The sequence below is a fragment of the Meleagris gallopavo genome, chromosome Z (genome assembly GCF_905368555.1).
Source record: "Meleagris gallopavo chromosome Z, MGAL_WU_HG_1.1, whole genome shotgun sequence".
In the NCBI taxonomy this organism is placed as follows: Eukaryota; Metazoa; Chordata; class Aves; order Galliformes; family Phasianidae; genus Meleagris; species Meleagris gallopavo.
Genome location: NC_139435.1, coordinates 51,340,590 through 51,357,392, shown reverse-complemented (window position 1 = coordinate 51,357,392; position 16,803 = coordinate 51,340,590). Strand labels below are relative to the sequence as shown.

The window sequence follows — 16,803 nt, the reverse complement described above, 5'->3', positions numbered from 1 at the left end:
AGTGATTTAGTTCTTTTTTAGATGTTAGTGGCTCCTAACTGAAAAAAATAGCATCCACACACATGTACGTGAAAGTTACTAATCAGAGCAACTCTTAATCCAGTTTTGCATTGATGCCTAACCTCTTTTTTTGTGCCAATCTGCATTCCAGGACCATACCACACAGGAGAACGTGAGTGCAAAAAACAAAGGAACGCAAGATATCAGTAGCAGCAGGAAGAAAGCAGAAGATAAGTTCCCATCGGAGGCTATGCTGCATTTACTGCAAAGTGCTTTTAGCAGAAAGATGGCTCAGAAGCGACTGCCGAAGAAGACTGCAAGTGAGAAGTTAAGTATTCCATATGAACACTTCTATCAAGCCCTCGAAAAATTAAACAAGCCCTCCCAGTTAAAAGACTCGGAAGAAAGTCTGTACAGTGACTATGTTGATCTTTTTTACAATGCCAAACCATACAAGCATAGAGATGACAGACTGCTGCAAGCCTTGGTTGATATTGTAAATGAAGGAAACTAAACTATAGGATATGATGCTGAGTTGGAAATATTCATTCTCCCACCCCACCTCCAGTTTTTTGGGTTTTTCTTCAGAACTCTATTGTATGCTCTAGTTGTGTGATTGCTGCTTTGCTTCATATTTAACACAAACTTCAAGGAAGAAAAAATGAATGTGGGAGGATAAGGCAGTAAGATGATGCTTTTTAGTAATAGCTTTTTTCAAAGACTTTCTTAAATACCATCAGAGTAGATTTGCCCCCTCAGGCATGAAATGCAGCAGTATTCCCTTGAAAATACTAATGCTCTATTTTAAACATTTTCATATTACTTATTCTTCTACCCTACTTCCTTAGCCTGCAGTAGGATTCAAAATCTGAATTGCCAAGCAGTTTTAAACACAACTGCCAAAGCTGTGGGGAGATACTCTCATCTCTGTATTTGTAATGAATAGTTATATTTGGCATTTACTGTAGATTTAACACCTGCAGCAAGTACCTCTTCCCTCATAGTATTTTTTTTTTTTTTTTTCTGAACAACAATGCACTCTTACCCTTCTGTTCTTCTGTAAAGGAGCAGTTGGGAAACTGGAATTGAATTGGAGCATCACAAGTTATTAATGGTTTAGACTAAAGACAGTCATATTCTAACATAAAAGAGCTCCAAACAATGCATTCCAGATCATGGGGATTCTCACCACCTAACTTAAACTGCCTAAATGAAGTGCCTGAATTATGAGCTTAGTTTTTCTAGGCTGTATGTAGCTAATGAAGACAGATAGCACTTAAGAGCACTTGACCAGTTTTTGCACTGGTTCAGAATTACATAATGTGGAGTACCTATCTATTTTTATTGACTATGTGAACTTTGAAGAACTAGCCTCCTGCCTTTGGAGCCTCTGTCAGATTTCTAGAGTTAAGTAATATAAATGCCTTCTGAGATGTCTACGTCCGCAGCAGCCAGGACAACAAAGCTGGGATCGTTTTGTCCCATTCTTTACCTGTGACTGCATCTTCAAGTGTCTGGTGAATTGTAACCTCCCAAGTATCTAGGAAGTTAAGGGAAAATTAATGGAGGAGGGAGGTGTGATTTAAAAAAAGCACCCAGGAAGGAGTCATAAATAGAGGGAAGGACAGAATGGGATGTGGAGGAGGGAGAGGAAAGGAAGAAGAATGTGCAGGAGTGGGGAACAAAGTAGTATCAGCAGCAAGGACAGGCTGCTGCTTCTCTGCAGCAGTGATAGGAAAATAAGAATGAAAAGATAAAAGGAAAATACACAGTGGTGAGGCTCCTCTGGAGTATAATTACGAGTAGTGAAGGAAGAAGCGGACTGATCAGAAAGATCTATCACCCTATCCAAAGTGGAAAAAATTATATGTGCTGTCATATACAGTAGAGTGGTATGAATGGCAGCATGTTAGACAAGTAGTTTTCCACATATACTTTTTTAAAATCAGAATAAAGATTGAAATAATATTTTGCTGTTCATAATTTAAAATAAAACAAAACAAAAAAAAAGAAACAAACAAAAACCAAAAAAAACACCAACAAACAATGCAGTGCTGGATGCTCAGAAATTGGGCATGATTTATTACAAGGAAATGAAAGCTCCTAGTGTCTTGTTGAAGTGCTAAAGATAATCCAAGCAAGTGCTGACTAGGTTTTACTTTTTTCTCTCTGTCATCTGCTGTAGAAACGTAGACTGGAGATATTTTCCAAATATTCTAGAAAAATGCGTTCCTCCTTTGTTGTCTATTTCTTGAAATGATCCCAGTGTCTCTAAAAGAGGAGTTTAACATTGTGTTCATATTTCATCTGTTTGGATAGAGATTTTTCAAATTTCACACTAAATTCTGTAATCACTGCTTAAAGGTAACTTTGAAAATTATCTTACAGAACTTAAGATTTAAAAACCTTTGCTTTGATTTTAGTGGTTTCATGTCTACTGTGGCTCAGTCTGTGTTTTTGCTAGCTTTAGATAGATGTAGCGTAGTTGATTTGAAAAATTCTTCCATATTTCTGTCCATAGTTCAGAGATAATAACTGCAAGAGTAAATGTCTCTTACACTTAAATTGCTTACTCTTTATTAAGGCATTTGAATAGAATGAGAAGTTAAAAAAAGCTAATTGTTTGCAATAAGAGAGCTTTTTATGTTGTCCATTTAACACACAAGCTTTTGGGTGATACATAACTACTGAACAAGCAGAATGTTAAAATTTCTAATTGCTGCTATTGGAGGAGTTAGTAAGAGCACTAACTTATATCTACTAACATTTAATTGTCAGAATTGGGAGTGTAATCTTCACAACTATAATCTCATTTGGTGATAATGGACCACTGTTAGCCCCATGCAGAGGCTGTCAGATAACAGTGATTTTAACCAGTCATCAATCAAGTATATTAAAGTGAGGAAAGTACTACAAATACTCAAACCAGCTCTTCAAAACACATGTTTTCAGATTTAAATGGGGGGAAAACATAGGACTCTCCTTTGTTTTGAGATTAATTCCTATGTTATAGCCAAAGTTTTATCAGAGGACAACTTTGAAGTCTCTCTTTTGAATGTTTCCAACCCAGAAAAGGTTGTACAGGAGTAAATTATTTTTATTGTTAGTCTTTCCGTGGTGCCTGTGTGGGTTTTGTGAAAAATGTTGAAGGAAGAAAATGTTTTCTCTCAGAATTTTAAAATATATTTTCTTTACAGGCATTTATATTGTAGCAAAGATTTTATTGAACAGACAGAATTTTAAAAGGCATAATAAATTATATTGAAGAAGCAGATTTTTCTTGGGGAAGAGACAATTTCATCCAATAAAGGTATTTTTTAAAAGGCATGTTCCAACAGCAACTGCAATATGTATGTGATGTGATGTTAAAAGTTGTCTAATAGTAGCATAATACAATGTGTTAGCAGAGATCAGAGTGTGTGGTCTTAACATTTGTAAAGAAAACGAAAAGGTCATGTCAAACCACTGACTTAAAATGACAGGGAAATATAGCTCAGAATTGAAAGCATTGGCATTAGAAAGTAATAATGGGTTGGGTGCAGAAAGCGTGTCCTTACTTGAGTAAGAAGAACTGCAGAGAATTCCTCCACAAGGAGAAACACTGCACCTTTCACGACTGCAAGTGGAGTGAGGATTGCTGCTTGATGGCAGTGGCAGCAGTGCTCATCAAGGTGTGCCAAAAAGACAAAATTCTGCATGTTTCACATACAGACGTGTCACAAGCACTACAATGAAATAGTACAAAAGAATTGGTCATGGAGTCATATTCACATCTTTTTCTTGCATCAGAGCCTCAAGAGTTAAAGGTGTTTTTTTTTCCCCCGCTATGCACATTTCAACACAGTAAGAAAAAAGCCCTTAACATACTATCAATCATATATGGAAGCAGTAGAGAGTTGCTCTTCAGAGGATGGTGCTTGCTGGCCTGCACTGAGGTCTGTGCTGATGCCCAGAGAGGTGCAGCCATCTCCACGAAAGACCCTTATGTGAGGACATTGTGCTGGGGCAAGCTCTGCATGGAGAGGAATGGGTCTGGGCTTCCGAAAGCATTACCACTCATTCTCATCGTGGGTTTGTTCCCAGGGTCTTGTTTAGCTACAACTTGCAGAGCAAATCGTGCTTCCTGTATTGTCAAAATATTTTCTGTGCTTTCAGTAACTTACACTTCCACTGCAAAAATTCTTTGAAGTAAATGTGTGCAGAAAATACATTTTCAAAGCAGCATAAGAGAAATAAATGTAAAGTCTACATTCAAGCCATATTAACTAATTTCCACACTAAACAATGGGTTTTCTCTCAAAAAACATGGCATGATTTTTAAAAGTCATGTTGCATTTAAGCTTTCTAGCATTAGTTGTTTTGAGTTACCAAAGCAGAATTTCTGTTCAGACTGATGTAGCCCTAACCTCAGAAAATGAGGTGTCAGAAAATGTGTCCTCTTACTTCTCCTAAAGTCATTTGAAGACAATCATAAGCACCTTCAGTGTAAAGAACATGTTACTGGCTTGGAATTTTGTTAGTGTTAGAATTTAGGAGTGAATGTAATCTCTTTATAAAAAAGCATCTGTACACTGCTTATGAACTAATATGTATTTTAGACACAGATCACACTCTGCCAGAGTGGCAGACATGCTTACATCCTCGTACATCACAGCAGTGCTGTATTTTAAATGCTTCTTGTAAAAGCAGACCAACTGCTACCACTGCAGGTTTTCAGATGCTACAAATATAAGGCAAGTCAGTTACTCCAGTTCTGAAAATTCAAAACTTAGAGGAAAAAACCTTTCAGCTCTTAATTATGCAACAACACTTCTGTGCTCATGCAGTTACACAGAATATCTGCACAGCCTAAAACCTTTGTTTGATCACATCCTTTTTTTTCACAAAGTCCGTGTCCAAAACTCCCACTGTATCAGCGTTTTAGAAAGGCACAACTCTACAAATGGATTTTTTCCCTGAATCAGTTACTAAGCATACAAATATTTCTGACTGCAGACTGAAAAGGTTCAAACTCCAACCCCAACAGAGATTGATAGAAATCATTTCAATAAACACTTTTATGGTTAATGACACGAATATTCATTAAAAATATTGCTTCTCTTATTGCAATTTATGAGGATAATGTAACCAGAAAGAAGGAGAAATTTTACATCCAACAATGCAGTAAATGCACACTGGAAAATAAAATCAAATGCATTCCAAGTTCCACTGAGATACCAGAGAAAAAATAAACAGATAATACTTAAATATGGGTAGTTATCAGAAAAATAATATCTTAACGGTTTTATCATTTCAGCTAATTGCCTACATCCAATCAAATCTAGCTGGGTTATGGCTGTATTTCTGATGTCATATTCTTTCCCCAAAACAAGTGAATTGCTTGCTATTCCCCATACCATTTTGTTTGACTGTGCCTGTGTTATCAGTCAGTGCTTCAAATCATGAACATACACCATAATGCAGTGCCATATATTCTGATAAGGAAATGAACTTGGAACTAAGGAAGTGCAGTTTTGCATATGCGAGTCCATGAAGTGCTCATGTGAAATGGATCTATAAAGGTTAGACAAAGAGCAAAGCCATATGTCAGCTCCATTAGCTGCAGTGAATTAGTCCTACACTTAAGAATAGCGATAGTGCAATGCAGAGCAGCGCAAACATCCAGGAAGTAAAGGCAACACTGAGTACCAGGGTTCAATAAGCAACTCAGCAACCTGCGTGCAATTCTGTGGTTTGTAGGAGACATATTTAAAAATATACATCTAGGAAAAACCCACAGCTTTTCCTCTTTTACCATGTATTTCAATTACTCTGCCTTAGAGCAATGCACCATGAGGCATGTCCAAAAATACTTGTAGCTACTGAAAACACTGTTTAACCAGTAACTATATCAGACTTTCTGAAATCAATTTAAAAAGATTACATATGTGTTCTACATGATTCTGTGTAAGCGCTTCTTAATGGCAGAACTTAGCCACTCTGAGCAGGACAGAATGAAAGAAGACTCAGACTTTATTTGCTAGAGCACAATTTAAATCTAAATTTCTACTCAGATTTTTCATCAGAGTAGAACTGATACTGCAGGCTCTTTTGGAGAGTGGCAGAGGAGGAAGGGATTTTTATTTATTTATAAAATAAGCATCTGGAGTACAGAGAATCCTGTATGGCTGCACTTGCATGAATGGACAAATAAACCTATTCTTAGACAAAAAATGGTCATAATTGTACAGGGAGTTTTGAGCAATTCAGACAGTTTAGTAACACTGGCTTTGTAAGACAATGGGTAAAAACAGTATCAGGCACTATAACAGCTGGGTGTTACCTGTCTCATGAAAACACTGCAGTTAAAGTTCCTTCAAGGCTTTGATATCTGAAATTCTTTATGGAAAGGTACTTGTAGCACGACTGCTCCTTCTCGACTTCTTTACAACTAATAGAAATGGCCTCCTTTAGAGCTGCCATGAGATTCAGAGGTTTCTCTGCATCACGCTGTGGAGGAGACTGACTATCTCATGGGTACGTAAACAGCTCCCTTCTGAATCATGAGCCTAACCCAGGCACTGCATTTACACATCTAAACTTAGGCAGGGTGAGCGTTGTCTTCAGCTCTCTGTACCCCCTGCCCCTAAGTCTGTCAGCGAGTGGTGCTGAGCACGTCTCAGTGCAGCTGCTCAGTGCTTTTGAGAAGCCACGCTGAAGCTGTGCCAGATTTAGCATCCGTTCAGATAACAGTGTTCTCCTATCTAGTGATCACTAATGAAAATTTCTCGGGGATAAGAGATTTCAGTCGAATATTGCTGTCTGTCACAGGGTACTTCCTGTGTGACAGTCAAGCTTAAGGAAAAGTCTGGGAGAGGAGTGCTGGCCATTTTTGTTTTCAGTTTAGCATGTTGTATAAGAGCATACTGTAGGGTGATTTAAAAACATTAAACACATGCTTCAACTTACTTAAACTGCTCTCCTGTCCTGTGTAAGCGTACATACAGTATTAAGCACCTTACTGAGCACCTTGCTGAATTCAAAAGGATTGCTCTGCCAGGGCCCCTCTGCACAGAGTAAAGGGATGCAGTTTTAAAGTCCTCCTTAGTTACTGCAAATGTCTGCTTGCGATTCTATATTGAGTGTCATGAGTCATGCCTGGATTTCCATACAGTGTGCAACTGAGTTGCTTGCACTGCACTGTACTGGTTCTCAACCTAATATGGTGAATCACTCTCCTCTAGGGAAGTGCATACAAGTCCTTCTTTATCAGGGAATTAATATTCACAAAGCCCCGAGCAAGACCTGTGCGTTTGGCATTTTCTATGCAGGTTAATCCCATGTTGTCCCTAAATATTTCCAGTGTTAGGAAATTTAGGACCTACGTGACCTTAGCATTCTTAAGAAATTCAGAGAATTCCATCCCTTTAACAAGAAACTAGACTGTAATGTGTTATAACACGCAGTTAATTTATTTGAGTTTCACCTGTTAAATTTATTTGGTAAGTTTATTTATTTAAGTTTTGTATTACATTGCTATTCGAGCGCATTGGGGTTGGAAAGGAGTCTGAAGATGTGCACTGTTACTTACACCAACCTAAATTTATAATAACTCCACTGTCCTTACAGGCTTTTTATAAGTATCTCATGTACCTGAGCCAGACAAAAATAATCTGAGTCAGGTTACTCCACAGCTGTGGAAAGGAAGAAAATGAAAGCTAAGAAAGAGTAAATTTTGTGCTTTTCTAATCTCTTTATTCAAGCAATTTTCAATTGCATTGCTTTGAATTCAAAGGAGAAATTATAAGGATCTTTGTGCTACTCATGCTGATGAGTCAGATATGGTTTGTTTCGTAACAAAATTCATTGTTTTCTTGATCTTTCATCCCTCCCTCCCTATTAGAACTCTACATAGTTCTGACTAAAAATAATGCCTTATATTTATTTCCATAGAGACTGCAACAGATACAAAGACGCAGTTGGATAATGCGAACTCTCAGCTACCAAACACACTTTTTCAATACAGTCACCACCATTAGTTGTGCTTTTTCACCAGTGGTGAATGAAGTAATGGTATATCAGTGGGAAGGTTCAACCTCTACCACCATATGACCAACATCTGACTCCAATGTTGTGGGCCAGCATAATATACAAGGCATTATTTTTGGAGCAGCTGCTGTTTCTAGAATCCAGAGGACAGCAATTCCACATGTTCAAGGTTCACCTGCTTTGTATTAATCAGCCTAGTTCATTGATTTCATGCCTGTAACTTTTCATCAACTGGGAGTCCAAGCCTTTATCCATTTTTATGAACACTCATCAACATGTTCCTGTCTTTAGATATTATTTTAGTAATAGTTATATATGTTCAGGTTGGACTTGATGATCTTGAAAGTCTTTTCCAATCCAGATATTTCTATGATCTATGCTCAGTTCAAAAAGCCTGTACATGGAACATGCCTTCAACATACTGTTCTTGCGAGGTTAATTGATGAAGAAGTCTCTCATGGTTTAAACTCAGAAAGGAGACACAGGGAGGAAGGGGCATAACTCCCTTCACCTTTCAATGGCACCTGAGTACCCAACTCCAATCCCTGAGTATTCCAATCCCTTGGAATTTTTTCAACCCCCATTCTACCTTGCTTCTCACTGGTACAAATATCCCTGTGTGGGATGCAGGATGTGGATAGAGTATTATGGACTAATAAGAGCACGACCGTTTTCTGTTAACAAGGATGAGGCTCAGCTTGCAAATGTCTTCTGCTTATCTACTCCTGCAGTGCATTTTTGCTGCAGTAAACTTAATTACAAAGATCACTATCTCATGCATTTTTGTCCCATTACTATCAATAGACTCTACACATTGTGTGAAAGCTTGCAGGTCCCATAACATGTAGGAATTTATCAGTTCCTAATCAAGACTCATCAGTGGCAAAGAGGACTGTAGACGGTAACAACCTGAAATAAAGGTATCTTCAGGACTAGAAAGTCTGCCAACAGCTGAGGGATGTGAAACAGCACTGCCCAGCTAGAGGATAATGGCCATTCTCCTCTAGAATTACTGGATAATATATATGTACAAACACAGACATATCAATGCATGAAACAATATAAACCTTATGAAGACAAGCATCACTAACTCCTCTTGTGGGTAGCTTCAGTTTTCTTTCACTCACAATGCTTTATACTTGTTTGTAAACAACAACTGAAGAGTAGAGGGTTACAGCTCTCTTTTGCCCACCAGCTTAGGTTTTAAATTTTTCCAGTCTGAAGATGGTGAGGAGAGAGATAAGCACTAGTACCACAGCTAGCTGGAATAGTATTTCAGGAGAGCCACGACCACCTTTTGTTTGCCCTGAAAAAAGGAAAGACCGAGTCATCTTCAGGAACATGGCATGCTTAGTACCTGCTGTGCCATCTGTGCACAGATCAAAACCTTCTGGTTCTGGATTATTCTTAATGTGCTCAAACTATTGTTGTCAACAAATAGGTTACGTGGAAGACTTTCAAGCAGATTCTATAGCGTTTGTGGTATTTTTAGATTTAGGTACTATGTGAAGCCATAGCAGCTACTTTCTGTGCTTAATAATGCTCTGGGTTTGTAGAGATAAAAACAGCATGACAAAGATAAAACCACATTGCAGGAGACAGCCAGCAGCTATGTCATGCTGCTGCATAGATTGCAGTCAGGAGCTAAATGCAGCAAGATGAAGGGGAAAGGGAAGGTGCAAGTGTCAGGGAACACTGGCATGCTTTGGCATAGATTTTTCTGTGCACATTGATCCCAGTCAGCCTGGTAATAATCACAATAATCACAGTTCATCCTGTTTGTCCCATTAACAAACAGCTGTTCTTTACAATCTGTGGTGGCAAAGACCATGTCTGTGATTATAGCATTCACTTTTGGTACTCTTGTCACGCTCCCTTACATGCAGAGAAAACATTTTTTCTTTTCAGTCTGGGAAGTTTTACTTCAGAATACGGTCAGAAACTGTCAGCTTTCTTCTGGTCTGAGTAGAAATACCAAAAGACTGACAGGGAGCTGCCAGCCCCCAGAGGGATTCTGTTCCTGGGTGCTGCTCAGCATCTTCCTCCACATAGCTCTGTTCTCTGCTTGGAACAGGCTGAGGCCTGGCTCCATGCTGGCATGACTCCCACTCTTCTCCCTTGCATCTGTACCCATGCCATGGCACAGACAGCTGGCAGACATGCATTTCTGACACTGCAAATAACCGGCGCAGAGCTGTTCCATACAGCCACACTAGGTGGGGGAATTACTTCTCTGCATTACTTAATTTCTGCTGTGAACATCAATGGATTACTTCATATTAGGCTTCTAATTCTATTTCTTGTTGAGATAAAAAATACCTCACGGGTTTTCTGCCTTCCTGTCAGAGTTTTTAATAATTTTAATCTTGTTGCAGGTGCACGGGCATTTGGAGTATCTGCTGAGGCACTCCTTTCATGCTGCTGTACTGTTGAAATGGAGAACAGAGTCAGTTGAGGTGTATATCTAGAAAGGAACTCATGATACACCTTAATTATCTGATAATGCTGTCAGGAAGACTTCTTTTAATAACATTTCTAACAAGGAGAACACACAATCAAAGAATCGAATCATAGAATTGTTCAAGCTGGAAAAGGCTTGTAAAGGCCATCTAGTCAAACTCCTACAGCTCCAGCAGGTGCTCAGAGCCACATCCAGCCTGACCTTCAGTGTCTCCATGGGGCATCCACCACATCTCTGAGCAACCTGTGCCAGTGCCTCACCAACCTGACTGTAAAAGCCTTCTTCCTTATGTCCAATCTAAATCTGCTCTTTTAGTTTAAACCATTTCCCCTTGTCCTATCACTGCAGACCCTGCTAAAGTGTCTTTTTACTTCTTTCTTATGGTCTCCCTTTAGACACTGACAGGCCATCAGGTCTCCCCAGAGCCTTCTTGATGCTGAACAGCCCCAGCTCTCTCAGCCTGTACTCACAGGGGAGGTGTTCCATCCCTCCAACATTTCTGTGGCTCTCCTTTGGACATGCTCCAACGGGCCTGGTAACAATAATAATATGGGATAGCCCTAATAAAATGGGATAGCAACACCTAATTCTTGCTTCATCTCAAGTCCCCGCCCTGCTGACACAGCAAATTGCACAGAAGACTTCAGATGCCCTGTACCTGCAGTCTGCTATTCCCAGCACAGTCCCATGTGTTTGTGGGTGCTGCTCAGCAGTATTTTCAAAGCCACTCTTCCAAGGAGGGTTTGCAGTGTTGCAAAGTGGATGGAGTAGAGAGCTACAGGCCGACTTAGTATGCTGTTGAACAATGAGAGAGGAAACACAGCTGAAATCCACAGCTCCTCAAGGGATTTAATACGTCCTGTTTCATAACAGCAGCTGAAGCTGTGCTTGCAGGGCATCTGAAAGCCTTTTGTACTATTGGAGCTGTATGTTCAGACTCTAGGCAGCCATAAATGCACAAGAATACCCCCCCTGTGTCATATCAGACTGCCTTTCTGAGCCCAGGTTTTACCATATTTATCTTATTCACATAAGGCTGATTACTTTCAAGCAGTTATTAATGTTACATTATTACCGTCTCATTAAGAACATCAGATTTTATAGGGCTTTGTCTTCATTAGAATTCGCTGAAATTGCTCTCACTTTCCCAAATGCTGTTATTTCCAAACCCTTTGGAAGAAGTCGTGCTGCATTTTCCTTACCTTGCAGGCGGAGCCATTTTCAGCTCTCTGGGCACATTTTGCCTTTCTGTGCCTGTTCTGACCAGAGGCGGCTGTGCCCCACAGCCACACTCAGCCTGGCTTTGCCAACCTAAAGGATGGCAGGGAAGCTGCCATGCTTTCCCCGGGGCCTGTGATGCAGCGGCATTTCCTCTAGCATCAGTTTCCTCACATTTCCCTTTATTAGATTTGTCTGCTACCCACGTGCTCCATTGCCTTTTGTTGTTCTCTGCCTGTGATTCAGATGTCTGTTGCTTTGCATTAATTTGCAGCTTTCGCCAGGGCTAACTAATACTCCCGAGTATCAAATTTCATTATATACTTACATGTTAGTTTCTTCTGGATCATTAGTGAGGATGTTAAATAGAATAAGTTCTGACACCTATCCCTTTGCTATTCTGTTGAACAACTATCCCAGTTTTGCTGTATTGTCACTTAGGATTCTATTTGTGGTCTTTCAGACATCTTTAAAATGAGAGCATTCCTTCTAAGCACAATTTACATTAATTTGTGGGAAAGAAATTTCATTAACGTGACAAGTATTTTGCTGCAGTACAAATCTGGTTGTTTTTAGATCCCCTCCTACCTTGCCCTCTGGTGCTAATTTGATAATTCTCTCAAAATAAGAAAATCAATAATACCACCAAGAAACACTTGTTTCTTGCTGCTTAGGGGTTTGTGACTATCTGAAATGCCAGTGGTACAAATCACAGAGCACAGTCTGTGTTTCACCCCTGTGCTGGAGTTCAGCAGCATGCTGCTCCTTAGCCTGGCGTAGATATAATATCTGTAAGGGAACCGGCAGTGGAGAATAAAGTGCTTATCAAAGAAGATACCATTATCCTGAGTTGGAAGGAAGACACAAAGATCAAGTCCAACCCCTGGCTCCACACAGGGCCACCCAAAATTCAAACCCTCTGTCTGAGAGTACAATCCAAATGCTCCTTGAACTCCAGCACTGGGGCTGTGCCCACCGCCCTGTGCATCCTGTTCCACGCCCACCGCCCCCTGGTGCAGCCCCTTTCCCTGTCCCCCAGCTGCCCCTCCCCTGACACAGCTCCACGCCGTTCCCTCGGGCCCTGTCGCTGTCACACAGAGCAGAGCTCAGCGCTGCCTTCCGCTCCCTGCGAGGAGCTGCAGCCGCCATGACGGCTTCCCTCAGCTCCTCTGCCCCACGCTGAGCACACCCAGGGACCTCAGCTGCTCCTCACACATCTTGCCCTCTAAACTCTTCCTCACCTTTGCAGCCCTGCTTCAGACTCTCTTTAATCATTCTATGCCTCTTTTGTACTGTGGTGCCCAAAGCTGTACACAGTACTTCAGGTGAAGCTGCACCAGTGCACTGTACAGCAGGATGGTTCTACACTGGTTTTTGGATGACTGCTCACTTCTCAGCATGTTCAGCTGCGTAAGTCTTAACTATGTCCCTTGCCATTCCAGTTAACACACACACACACACACACAAAAAAAAAAAAAAAAAAAAAAGATGTGGAGGAAGAACTGCAAAGGCTGGAGGGATGGAGGGAGAGGGGCAAATGTAATGGTGGATAAACAGATCAATACAGGAAGGTTTCAGGCAAGTGCATGGATATCTCAGCACTTGCAGCTCAGATTTGGTAAAGTACTCCCCATAATAAGTGTTTTTCGTTGCTGTGAGCAGGCCCTGTCTTCTATCTGCTTTTGCTGTCCTCATTTCCAGCTAATCTAATGGAGTGACCACACCATAAGGAAGGTGTCAGTCTTCATCCTTCTCTCCAGGGAAACACCAGACTCTCTAAACATGGATGTCTCTTCCACTACAGTACATATTTGGATTAGCATCACTTCATGCTTTATTTTCAGGCTAGTTCTGGTTCTTGTTTTGCACCTAACGTGCCATAAATCCTCAGTAACCGGGGTAATACAGAACATTCCCGTGCAATCTGGACATGGGTTTGGAGCACTCCCAGGCATAGGGGCTGTATTGCTTGCATTGAGAGTGAAGCATACTGCAAAAACAAGTGAGCACAGCCAAACTGCTGAACATGGCACAGGTCACCCTGCTCTCTTCTCTGACATCAAAGACAAGAGAGGAAACTCCCATAGTCCCTTTGGTGCATGCCAGCCTTGCATCCAGTAGAGCTGTTTTCATGGGGTTTTACTTTGTAGTCTCATAGGCACTTCATAACTAATATGTTATTTGTGAGTGGAAAGTGAATAGGAAAATATTTTGTGTTGTGGTGCGTGAAAAGTGATGTCTTTTTTACACTCAACAAGAACCAATGGGCTCAACTCTTGTTTTACTGGTTAACAAGAAGACCAATTAAAAGGCTGCCAGGTGCCTCCCTGTCTAACATGTTTATAAACCATGCCATGTATTCAGCCTGCCTTGAAACTCACCGAACTTATTAAAACATAAAAATTGTACTAAATAATTGGACAATTACCAGTACTGAGAACATCTTTCATTTTAGCACTGGAAAATTACAGCTTTTACTGAGAAGGTAATTTTCATAAAAATCAACACTTCGGGATAAGAATTTATTAAACAAGTAAAGATTGATTATGACTACTCAATAAAAGCTTGAAATAGTTGATGGTAAACTACCAATAGTACGAAAACCCCTTGTTCTTTTTACTTACCGAATAATCTGTTGATATAATGATTTTATCATACAACTTCAATGGTAGTGTCAATTCTGTCATCAGTTAAATACCTAAAAAAGCAATATTGCTGTAGAGTTACAAAATTTCTTCTTAATTTCTGTACTTTCTTGTGACCTTTGGAAAGAATTTCTCCATAGCATTGCCTGTTTTCCCCTGGCTCATTGAGACCATATGTTTTGTTTCTAATTAAAGCATGACCTTGCAGCAAGGATGACTGTCTTCTTGGCATTAGCTGCATGAACTATTCTTCCTGCCTTCCTTAGGTACACAGCAGTACTTATTTAATCCATCCATACTCCCTAAGACATACAAGTCTCCTGCAAGCTGAATTTTTTTCTCTTTTCCTTCAGCTGTGCTGCCCCACTCTGAAGAATTCAAAGCTGCTGTGTGATGTTGAAAAACTTGAATTTGATTCAGTGTCTTAATTACATATTTACTTGAAAACATTTTATGGTTGTGTCAGGTTTTCAGATCCTTTAATAATTTGGGCTGGTGGTTACAATGAAATTTTGTTTGTAAAAATGTTGATTAGATAATGGGGTGTGAAGGAACTACTACATGTGACATTAACAGTGTGTTCATCCCATCCTGTGAGTAGGATTTTCTGAGTGACAAACGTTCCTGGGTGTCTTAACATAATTTTATGCAAACCAGATTTTGTTTCCTTGACTAATAAGGCAGGCATGAAGGTGGTACTAATGACTTCCTATTTCAGCCCTGTAGCTTGTTCTTCCTAGGCAGGTAGTCTTCAGCTGCTGTTAGATTATTTTCTCAAAACTTCATCTTGGGATGTTTAAAGCAGGTTTATAAGTAAAGAGAGTCAGAGGCTCATTGAAGTTTTATACACACAGAGTTAAGTAAAACACACTGTTATTCAAAGCAACAACAAACCACCAGGAACAAACAGAGAATTGATAGTTGCTGTTGTGGATCAAATGCACAAGATTTTTTTCCGTAGCAAGATCTAGCTATTAGTCTGAGATCTGGAGTTAACAGCTTTGTTTGTGGCTGGGGCTCAGTGATGACAGGGCCTGACTATCACACTGAATACAGTCTTCAAAAAACTGTGCCAGAAAATAAAGCATCTTATTCCAGAGAGTCGTCCTGCTCAGTGTTCCATAGGAAAAATAATGCTTTGTTTTGTTTCTGATTAGCTAGGAGGAGGAAAAATCCTCACGAAAACAAGGTGGTTATAAATTGCACTAATTAAGGCTGGATCCTAGGAATCTGCATGTTGAAATGCTCAGCAGCTTGCTTATAACCAGCTGTCTCCCAAAGCAGAAATCACAGCTTTAGATGACACATGGGGAGAGAATCAGGGCAGGGAGGTGAGGTGCCTCAGAGTCATTGTGCTGAGCAGAAAATCACAGGGAGGGTTTAGCTGTAAATCCTGCCATGTGGGAACAAAGCCACTTAAGCCAGGTCTAGAGAGAGGTATCTGATTCTGTCCAGAAAATCTGGGACTTGGCAGTGAGAACATTCCAGACTGTAGCATGAGCTTTCCTTGCAAAATACAAATGGATTAAAACCAATAAACAAATGTTTCCTAAAGAGCAATCTTCCACCCTGCAATTAGGCTTCCAGCCAGGAACTTCTGCTGCTCCTGTCACACTTCACTGTCACCTGGGCAAAATCACCTGGTGTCCCGGCACGCATACTGAGCTCCAGGAGAAGCTGCACCAGACCCAGACTCTGCTCACAGGCCTGTCCTGCATGGTCTACTGATGAGCCCAGTGTACTTGCAGACATTAAATCTCTATCACTTTTACTCCTTAGCTTCACTGGGATTCAGCAGTGGGAAAGAATGCTACTTCCAGATCTCACACCTCTATGGCCAGCACCATCAGCAAGAAGTCACTTACTAATACTAAAATTCAAGGAACAATTTTCTGCCATAAGAACAAAATGTAGCTTCTCAATTAGAAAATGTTTTGTCTGTCTTAATCTTGTGATATATGATGTATGTAGCATATGTGTAAGAGATAAAAGTAACTTTTATGCCAGTGCTTTTACTCTTTGTCTTCCTTATCTGGTTTCTGATTGAGCTGATTTTATTTTTGGTGTCAGCGTTGTTTTTTCAAGCCATTAACTACTTCATGGTTATGAGTAATTTTGAAAGGTCAGAGGAACAGCTTTCCATTGCTTTGCTTCATTAAATACTTCAGAAGCAGCTCCTATACTAGGTAAGCTTTGTCTGCAAAACTACCTGACCATCCCTGATGGGCAAATCCGCAAGCATTCAGCCTAACAGTAGGTGCACCAAAAGCCAGCAATGGAATTGCTGATAGAGCGCGTCAACGCAGCTGGGGGGCTTCAGCAGGAGCTGTCAGCGTGGGATTCTGCAGCCTGAAACCGTAGACTCATAGAAAGGTTTGGGTTGGAAGAGACCTTTAAGATCATCGTTCCAACCCCCCTGCTATAGGCAGGGACACCTCCCACCAGAATAGG

General features: G+C 40.3%; 1 protein-coding gene across 1 annotated transcript in view; it reads left to right on the top strand.

Moving 5' to 3' along the window:
- PCSK1 (proprotein convertase subtilisin/kexin type 1) overlaps positions 1-3,410 on the top strand; it is a 30,150-nt gene extending 26,740 nt beyond the window's left edge. Inside the window, exon 14 of the mRNA XM_085213417.1 lies at positions 152-3,410. Coding sequence (XP_085069543.1) covers positions 152-514 — 363 coding nt within the window. The 3' untranslated portion in view covers positions 515-3,410. The remainder of the gene's footprint in view (positions 1-151) is intronic.
- The last annotated feature ends 13,393 nt before the right edge of the window (positions 3,411-16,803 follow it).